This window comes from Erinaceus europaeus, chromosome 14 (genome assembly GCF_950295315.1).
Source record: "Erinaceus europaeus chromosome 14, mEriEur2.1, whole genome shotgun sequence".
NCBI classification, from domain to species: Eukaryota; Metazoa; Chordata; class Mammalia; order Eulipotyphla; family Erinaceidae; genus Erinaceus; species Erinaceus europaeus.
This window is the reverse complement of record NC_080175.1, coordinates 46,786,227-46,794,670: the sequence shown is the minus strand read 5'-3', so window position 1 is coordinate 46,794,670 and position 8,444 is coordinate 46,786,227. Positions and strand designations below refer to the sequence as shown.

The window sequence follows — 8,444 nt, the reverse complement described above, 5'->3', positions numbered from 1 at the left end:
CCCTCCCCCACCCCAGCCGCTGGTGGCCAGCCGCCAACACTGGCCACAGTGTCCGCATTCAGGCCTCCCCGCCCTCCTGGCCTTCCACCCCCACCCCCTTCTCTACCCAGCTCGCTCTGCCACCACCCGCCCCCCACTCTGCGGCGCCTCTTCCCCCAGGCAAGACCGCGCTGACCTTTGGGCGCCTAATGCGAGTTCAGCCCGGGCCCCGTTGGGGGCTTTAGAGGCCGGGGGCTGCCCCGTGTCCACCAGGCGCCGGAAGGAGGAAGCTCTCCCGCCTCCCCAAAGCCCACCAAGACCACTGCACCCCGAGGTCGGCCCTTCCCGTCCAGCCAAATTCGGGGTCCCAGCCAGCTCTGCCACCCAGCTCAACGTGGACTGAATAGTGAAATGGGGTCGCACACCCCTCCACTCACTAAAGAAGTGGGACTCTACAGGGCTGCACCCCACTGCCAGAAGCCCCGCAGCTCCCCCCCTAATCACCGCCGCCCCCCCTCCAGTCAGCCCCGCGCCACGCCCCCAGCCACTGCGGGGTGGTTTCCGGGGAGCCTGGGGGGAGATAGAGACTCGCCGACTTCCTCAGCGGGGCGGGGCAGGGCAGCCGGCGCTGTCACCCAGGGACGCGGAGAGGGTGGGAGGGTCCTCTGCCCGCAGAACCTGCTCTAGGGAGCAGGATTAGGAAGCTACACCCCTGCCGCGTCAAAGCCACGCCCGATGGCTGGCTGGTGAGGGCAGCATGAGCCGGGCCTCACCCACGTGTCCGCGCTGTGGGCTCACCTGTGCGCCTCTCCTCTCTTCCCCTGCTCAAGCCAACCCCAGGGTCGAGCCAAGCATAGCACCCCACCCCAAGGAGCCCCCAGTCTGCCAGATTGCGATTCCCAGACTATAGGGGAGAAGAGGATCCTTGCACCTCCCAGCCTGGCCCACTCCCGCAAAGGCGGGGCTTCCCAAGTAGGAACGCACTGAAAACTCAACCCCTCCCAAGCCAGTGCCTCACTCCCCACTCCGCTAAGCTCAGATAGCCAACAGGCACCTTCAACATCTCCATTTAATATTTACATTCAAGCAGGTAATAATTGGAAGCTTATAGTTTAGACATTTCTAGTAGCAGCAGTTTCTAAAGAGCTCGTTTAGCCTTTTAACAAACTTTTTTTTTGCACATAGAAACAACACATCCATGTGTACAGTATCAAAAAATATATACCAAGGTTACTGGATTGCAGTTCCTGGAAAGGGGGATGAAAGAAACCAAGATACTGAATAAAGGGGTAAGGAAGGGCAAAAGAAAATAGTTTTGTCTGATATAGAATATAACGTGATCTAGAGAAGACTCCATAAATCTAGGCTTTTATATTTCAATATATAAATACCTACAAATAAATATATATATATATAGATATAGATATCAGCCCAAAGTGTGTGGGGGGGTTGGGCCTTTTTTTTGAGCTCAGACAATACATTTCAATAAGAACACCACGTACAAACGGGAGGGAAGTCTGCACTTGACAAGTTAGCACGGTTAAAATATAATACTATAACTCTGAGCCCCGGCTGCCCTGTCAGTCTGGGGGGGGGGCGAGAGGGGGCAGGAGCGTAGCCCAATCTTGGATGTGCAGGTTGGCGGGATCCCTGCAGGCACCGTGTGGGAGGGACTGGTGCAGGTGCCCCACCGGCTCGCTGGCCTACCCCGTGCGGGGCGCAGCAGCCCGCAGCAAGAGCTTCCCCATGGCCCTTGGCGCGTCCTTTTCCCAATCCTACGGGCTACACTGTCACGTACTCCTTGAACGTGACGGTGAGGCAGTTCGCAGTGACATCGGTGATGATTATATTTCCAAAGAAGGGCTTGAACTCGCTCAGCGGCTCCTCAGGCTCGTCCTGGGCCTCGGTCGACAGCGGCTGCTGGGCCACGGCAGGCAGCACCACCCCCGGTGAGCTGGAGGGGGCCTCGGGCTTCACCTGCAGGCCGCCTGGCACCTCAGTCGCCTCACCCCGCGTCTTGACACAGCGTAAGTCTATGGGCTCATCTAGGTCCGAGTCCAGCAGGATGACCTCGGGCTGCGGCAGAGTGGCAGCAGGGGCGGGGGGCGCGTCGGGTGGGCGCTCGGCAGCCGGGCTGCCCCCCAGGCAGGTGGGGGTGCTGATGCTGCGTGCAGTCAGACGCTTCTTGCAGGGCTCACCGTGCGTCTCGGACAGGCAGCGCTTGCGTGTGTGGGCCAGATTGAGGCCCAGCGCATGGTGATGGTGGTGATGGTGGTGGTGGTGGTGATGGTGGTGTGAGCCCCGGGCCGGGTCCCAGGCCAGCAGGTCGGGCTTGGTGGTGAGCTGCAGCGGCTCCCCGAAGGACTCCTTGTCGGGGGACAGCTTGCGGGGGCCGCCGTCCTGCAGCTGCGTGTCGCCCGGCCCCTGAGCCTCATCCTCCCGCCGCTTGGAGGGGGTCTCAGCCTTCTTCTCCTCCGGCCCCGCCGCCTTCTTGAAGGTCCGGTCGGCCGGCGGGTGGCGCTCATCCGCCGCCCGCTTCTTGTGCGCCGGGGGCCGCGCCTCGCCGCCCGCCTCGCCGGACTTGATCTTGACAGCCTGCATGCCGTTCTCCATGTATTTGCTCATCACGATCACAATGCGCCCATTCTTGTTCTTGTTCTTAACGATCTTCATCTTGCCCCCGATGCCGTTGCCCGCCACCGCCTCCTTGGGGGTCGCCGCCATGCCGTTGGGGGGCCCCTTCTCCGAGCCTTTGCCCGGCGCTCCCGCCGCACTGGCCAGAGGCTTCACCGTCCCCAGGTAGCCCTTGGCCCCTGCGCCGTGAGCCCACTTGTCCGGTGGATGGCTCTTGGCACCCAGGTCCGGGCAGGTGGGGCTGGGCGCCTCCTTGTGGCCGGCCTGGTACTGCAGGTCGTACATCTTAGGATCAGGTTGATAGGGGTGGTGCTTCTTGCTGTTGAGCTGGTAGTAGTACTTTCCGCTCTTGCCAGGCGGTGGTGGCTTGCCCGCCCTCTCCTTGCTGTGAGGTTGGTACTGGTGGTGTTTCTTGCTGTTCAGCTCGTATTGGTGGCCCTGGCCCTTGCCCTGGGTGCCCAGCTCCAGCTTGGTGCGGTTGTCCGCAGATGAGTCCTGCAGGCCAGTCAGCACATTGGAACGGCGGGCAAAGGTGGGCACCTGCGGGAGGAGGGTGGGCAGGTGAGCAGAGTGTGAAGTCTCGCCCCAGCCAGGTGGGCCACGGAGCAGAGAGGGCGGGGCACAGGAGGCAGGGCAGAAAGGCAGCAGAACTGGGAGCTCTGGGGTTGCCCCGCCCAACACTCCCCCCCCCAAGACAAGAGCAAGGGTAAACTTCCCCAGGGCAGCAGATGGTATTCACCTGGACCACCAGCGGTTTCGGCTTCGGACCCCTCTTACGATAGCCCATGAGCTGCTCCTGCCGTTCCCTGGGGTTTGGGGGAACACTGTTAACCTCAGGCTCCAAATCAGTGGTGGAGACCCCCCTCCTTCGGTAAGCAGACAGCTAACTGGTCCCTGGCTAATCCCAGAACCCCAATTTACCTGAGCACCAACCCTTGCTGCACCCTCACCCCCAACTCCGAGGACCACACCTGCACTGGAGTGTCCAGCAGTGGAGATGGGGGGCAGTGGTGCTTGGGACTCAGGGCTCTGTAGCAACACGGGGTGGGCACCAGGGATCCAGAGAGGCAACCAAATTCAGAAGAGGTGTGTCCAGGTCCCGGGCCCTCCTGACAGAGGCCCCGGATGCTAATGACCTCATTAAGATTCAGATAACGAGTTGCCTGCAGAAAGGAGGGCTCCTCAGCTTAAAGGCCAGGCATTAAACAGGGGGAGGGGCAGTGCCCTTGTTTACACAGTGGCAAATGAGCCAATTAGGGGCCTGGGTGGGGGCCTTAGAAGGGCCAGGAGGCCAGGTGGGCGGCCACCAGGTGAGGCTGGAGACCCCACAGGCAGGGGCTGGGTGGGGAGCTGAGGCAAGGCTGCCCCCTCCAGTCCCCTCAATTTCCAAATTATTAATCGAGCTCACAGTCCAAGGAGCTGGCAGCCTTCCTTCAGCCAGGAAGTGGGAGGCTGACTTGAAGACAGCCCCAAAGATTCCGCAGCATAGTGGGATGGGCTGCTCTCTAGTGAGGACTAAAGTGGCAGCCCACCCTTGGACTACCCCGACCCCTCCCGGTCTGTGGGTTACCCCAGGGGAGCCCCCAAACGGAGCCTGACTCCGAAGTTGCATGGCATTGCAACAGCCCGTGCCTGAGATCTTCGGGGACCCATTATGCAACGTGGCATCAGCCGCTGACATGGTTACAGGGTGGCGAACTCCCAGGTGGGGAAGGGAGAGGATTCCTCCTTGTAGCCCCCTGCCTCCTGGAGAGAAAGCACTTCCTCCCCACACACCGGTCACTGCTGGGGTCTAGCATGGACAGTTTTCAGCCCCAAAGTGGCTACAGGAAATAATGCAAAATGAAAGGGTGGAGGAGGGTGTAAGAAGGCAGAATGGCAGAGCTGGGCACCTACAGCAGCTCCTTCCCAGCCCTCCCCCTTCGGACTGCCCCCAAAACAGAGAAGCACAGCCACCAGTGCTGTATCCAGCTGCTGCAGAATGTCAAGTATCTGTGCAGATGGCAGAAGGAACCTCACACCTCTCACCCCTTAGGGCAGTGCCTCCTCCCCCTGCCCTGGCCATGAGCTCCAAGTAGTCCAAGGAAGAACACCCAGGCCAGAAAGAACCTGCCCCACTCCCTAGCCCAAGCTCACTGAGGGGTGAGGCTAGTGGGGCTCTAGGCCTCATCCACTCTCTCCAGCCCCCCAACAGGTTAAGTTCAGTTCCAGGTCACCGGGAGGTTTCATAATGCCAGCTCCTCCCAACCTGCCCTGCCAGCTGCCTCCAAGCGGCCAGGGCTGTGACACCTAGCTTGGGGGTGGGGCTCCAAGGCTGGCAGGACAGGGGACCCCGGTGGGGCAGAAGTGGCCTGCAGCTCCAACTTTATCTATCCTATGGAGCAGCTGTAAGGCCATCCATGCACATGCCCTTCCCACAGTTCCCCCCCCCCCCAAGATCCCCAGCCTGCCCTCTCCTCCCTTGCCCTGCCCCCACAGCAACTTCCAAGGACATGGGTTACAGCCACTGAGGCCACAATCCAGTCGGTTTAGGGTGTGTGTGTGTGTGTGTGTGTGTGTGTGTGTTGGGGGGGTGTTCCTGCCGGCCCCTTCTCACGTTCCCTTATACGGTCACAGCTGCAGGCAGTGGCAGCGTGGGGTACGCTCACCTATTCTGGAAGGCGATCAGCAGCCGCGGGTCCAGGATGTTCTCCTCAGGTTCCCACGTGTTATATCTTGCAAGGGAGAAGGGAGGGTGGGACATGGTGTAAAAACCGGGGCCTGCTGTGCTGCCTCCAGGTCGGGAGTGTGACATAAGGCTCCAAGGAACCCAAAGCTCTTTAGCTGTGGCCACAGCAGTGGGATGGGGTGGGGGCTCTGCTTTTGCAAGCCTGTCGCAGCTCCCCACTCCACTCCACCCCACAAGTCCAAATAAACACACCAGGGGAAGAAGAAAGGGTAGGGGCGAGAAAATGAAACTAGCCATTTATTTTGCAGTTGTCAAGAATTTTAAGCATGTCACCGCAACATATTCCAAAGCCCCTTGGCTCCCAAGAAGCCCCAGTGCAGAGCAGGCCAGGGGCACGACTGAGCCCTTGTGCCTGTTCCCCAGCTGTGGGTCTCTCCCTGGCTCCACTCTGGGCTCCTGCAGTTCTCCATATGACCCCTAATCCGATCACTGGCAGCCCAGCCCTCCCCCCCACAACACACCCCGGTGCTGCCCTGGAGCCCGCTGTCACCCAAAAGCACCCCCAAATACTCTGCAGCACACAAATATGCCTCTGTGTGCGAGAGAGAGAGAGAGAGAGAGAGAGAGTGTGTGTGTGTGTGTGTGTGTGTGTGTGCCTGCGCCGTCAGTCTCCATCCGGTGCTTCGCATTTCAAATTAAAAAAAAAAAAACCACTAAAACCTCGGCAATGACAGTCCCCAACATTTCCTGCCCCTCCGCCCCCCTCGCTGCACCACCAAGAGGGCAGGGGCACACCCGTGCGTCTTAGTTGCTGTTTAATTTTTTTGATTTTTTTTTTTTTTTTGGTTTTGCAATATGGAGCCGTGCGGTGGAGGGAAAGGGGAAAGAAGCCATTTTCTGCTGTACATCACTCAGGGCCTGCGCCCTCCCTCCCTCCGCCAGCCTCCCCGCTCGGCCCCGCGGCTCGCCAGCTCGGCCGGCTCTTTTTAGCGCATAAATTAGTGATGGCATTTCCCGGAGCTCGGAGCACAACACAGGACGCTGGGCTCGGGCTCGGGCTCGGCAGCTCGGCTTCCCCAGTGCCTGCCACCGACTTCCCCACCCCCTCCTCCCTCCACCCCGCCTCCCGCCCGCTCCCCCCGCCGCCCCACCAGCCCGGCCGCCCGCGCCCCGGCTCCCCGCCGCCACTTACTTGGGGGACCAGCCTCTCCATTTCACCAGATACTCCACTCTGCCCTGCGGGAGGGAAGAGACAGCACTCCATCAGCTTCCGCGGGGTCCCGGGCTCCGGCCGCAGCCTCCCCACCCCCTCCTCGCCGCTCGCGGGCTGCTCGGGACGCCGCTGCCCCGGGGCCCTAGCCGACCCCGCGCAGCCAGACCTTGCGGATCCGCTTCTTCTCGATGCTCTCTACCGCGAAGACGTGCTCGCCAACAGCTGGCAGCTCCATGGCCCCGCCGGAGAACGCTGGAGCGCGAGTGGCCGGCACGGCTGCAGACGCTGTTGGCTCTCCCTGCTCCTGTTTGCCGCCCCGGTCTGAGGTGCCCCCGCCGTCCGCACAGCAGATCTGCCCGCACAACCCCGCCGGCCCCACCCGGCTCCGGGCTCCGGGCTGCAGAACGCGCTCGCTCAGACAACTGAGCCCGGGCCGCGGCAGCACAAGAACTCATGCAAATCCGAACGTCAGCGGGCGGGGCCTCTGGGCTGCGGCGTCAGGGGGCGGGCCGCGGCGGGGATTGGCGCAGCCGGGCCTACCGGAGGCCCGGGGCCTGGGCGGCTGGGGGAGGAGGCTAGCGCTGGGGTGGAGGGGGGGGTGGGGAGGGAGCCGAGGTGGTGCCGGGGGAGGGATCTCTGCGTCTGGACAAGGGGGGGGGGTGAGGCTGGAGAGGGGTACAGGAGCCGGGGAGGAGAGAGGTGCCTGCCAGGGCAGACGGGGGTGCACTGCTCGAGCAGCCTGCGATGGTCCCGAAGCCTAGGCCCGTCCCGCCGCCCGGGGACCCCCGCGGGGGGCCACGGAAGCGCCCACTGCAGTTTGCAGTTGCGCCGACTTGCGTCAGCGGGGACGCTCCGGGAGCCGTCGGCAGGGGGCGGGATCCGGGCCCCCCAGCACAGCGCCCCGCCCTCCAGCCTTAGTGCATTTAGGAGGGCGAGGAATGGGAAAGAAGGGGCAGGAGGAGGAGAGAGGTGCCAAGGATCGCTGGGGAGCGAGCCGAAAGACAGAAAAAGGGGACACAGGGGTAGGCGGGCGGGGAGCTGGCATGGCATACTCGGCCCTGCCAGTGGGGCCGGGGATGGGGGGGGGGCGTCCCCAGAGCCTACTAGGCGGGGCGGGCAGGGATACCCTGTTTCCAGCCGCTCCCCACTGCCGAACAATTGGGGAACAGAATGGGCATCCAGGTCATCCAGGGGACCTGCACTTCGCGGGGTCCTGGAAGGGCAACGAAAGGAGGTGCGGGTGTGCCGAGATGAAGTCGAAGCTGAGCCGGGGGCGAAGCAAGGCGGCTCCAAAGGGAGGTCACCTGGGAGGTCGCAGAGGCTAGCGTTCCTTGTTCCTCAAGAATCCGCGTCCCCCGGCTCCCTGCGGCTGCTTAGCTCAGGTGGTGCCTACGAGGCCCTACTTGCCGCCGAGTGTGAAGTTTAGCACCTCGCGTGGCCTCGCTGTGCGCCGCGTCCGGCTGGGGGAGCTGCGGCGTCCCGCGCTGCCTCCCGAGGGCGCCACTTGCCCGACCTGGAGCTCGGTGGGGTCCGGGGCCGGGAGAGAGAGGGAAGGAAAGAGGGAGAAGGAGAGGTAGAGAGAGGGAGAGGAAGCCCGGGGAGAAAGGCAGGGCAGACCCAGTGCAAGGGCCAAGGGCGCGCCGCCGCCGGGTGTGCCTGGGACCCCGGGTCTGGCCCCTCGGAGGAGCGGGAGCAGGAAGCTTGCGCAATCCCTTGGCGGAGTGTCCAAGGAGAAAGCACGAAAGAACAGGAGCCGAGCGCTCCAGGGGGCGGGCGAGGAGCCCTCCCGCGGGAAGCGGGGTGGAGGCTCAGCGAGGCCTGGGGCAGCGGGTGAGGGGCTTGTGTTGTCCCTGGCGGCGGCGGCAGCAACTTGCAGATAGGTTGGCATTGAAGGAGTCCCACGCTGATGCCTCGGTTCCACCTCCAGGGCTCTGGCTTGCCTGCAGCGGC

The 8,444-nt window shown here is 62.9% G+C and overlaps 1 protein-coding gene across 1 annotated transcript; it reads right to left on the bottom strand.

The window, feature by feature from the left end:
* Positions 1-1,030: 1,030 nt before the first annotated feature.
* Positions 1,031-6,949, bottom strand: CBX4 (chromobox 4). Its single transcript, XM_007532962.3, has 5 exons — positions 6,661-6,949; positions 6,474-6,517; positions 5,262-5,327; positions 3,353-3,419; positions 1,031-3,153 (listed from the first exon to the last, which is right to left on the bottom strand). The coding sequence occupies exons 1-5, from the start codon at positions 6,727-6,729 to the stop codon at positions 1,762-1,764; spliced, it is 1,638 nt and encodes a 545-aa protein (XP_007533024.1). The 5' UTR covers positions 6,730-6,949; the 3' UTR covers positions 1,031-1,761.
* Between the last annotated feature and the right edge of the window lie 1,495 nt (positions 6,950-8,444).

Coding starts and splice junctions, on each gene's coding strand:
- CBX4 (XM_007532962.3), bottom strand. CDS start 6,729: ATGGAGCTGCCAGCTGTTGGCGAGCACGTCTTCGCGGTAGAGAGCATC. Junction 5,328..6,473: donor TGGAGAGGCTGGTCCCCCAA/GTAAGTGGCGGC, acceptor CTCCCTTGCAAG/ATATAACACGTGGGAACCTG. Junction 3,420..5,261: donor CTGATCGCCTTCCAGAATAG/GTGAGCGTACCC, acceptor CCCAAACCCCAG/GGAACGGCAGGAGCAGCTCA.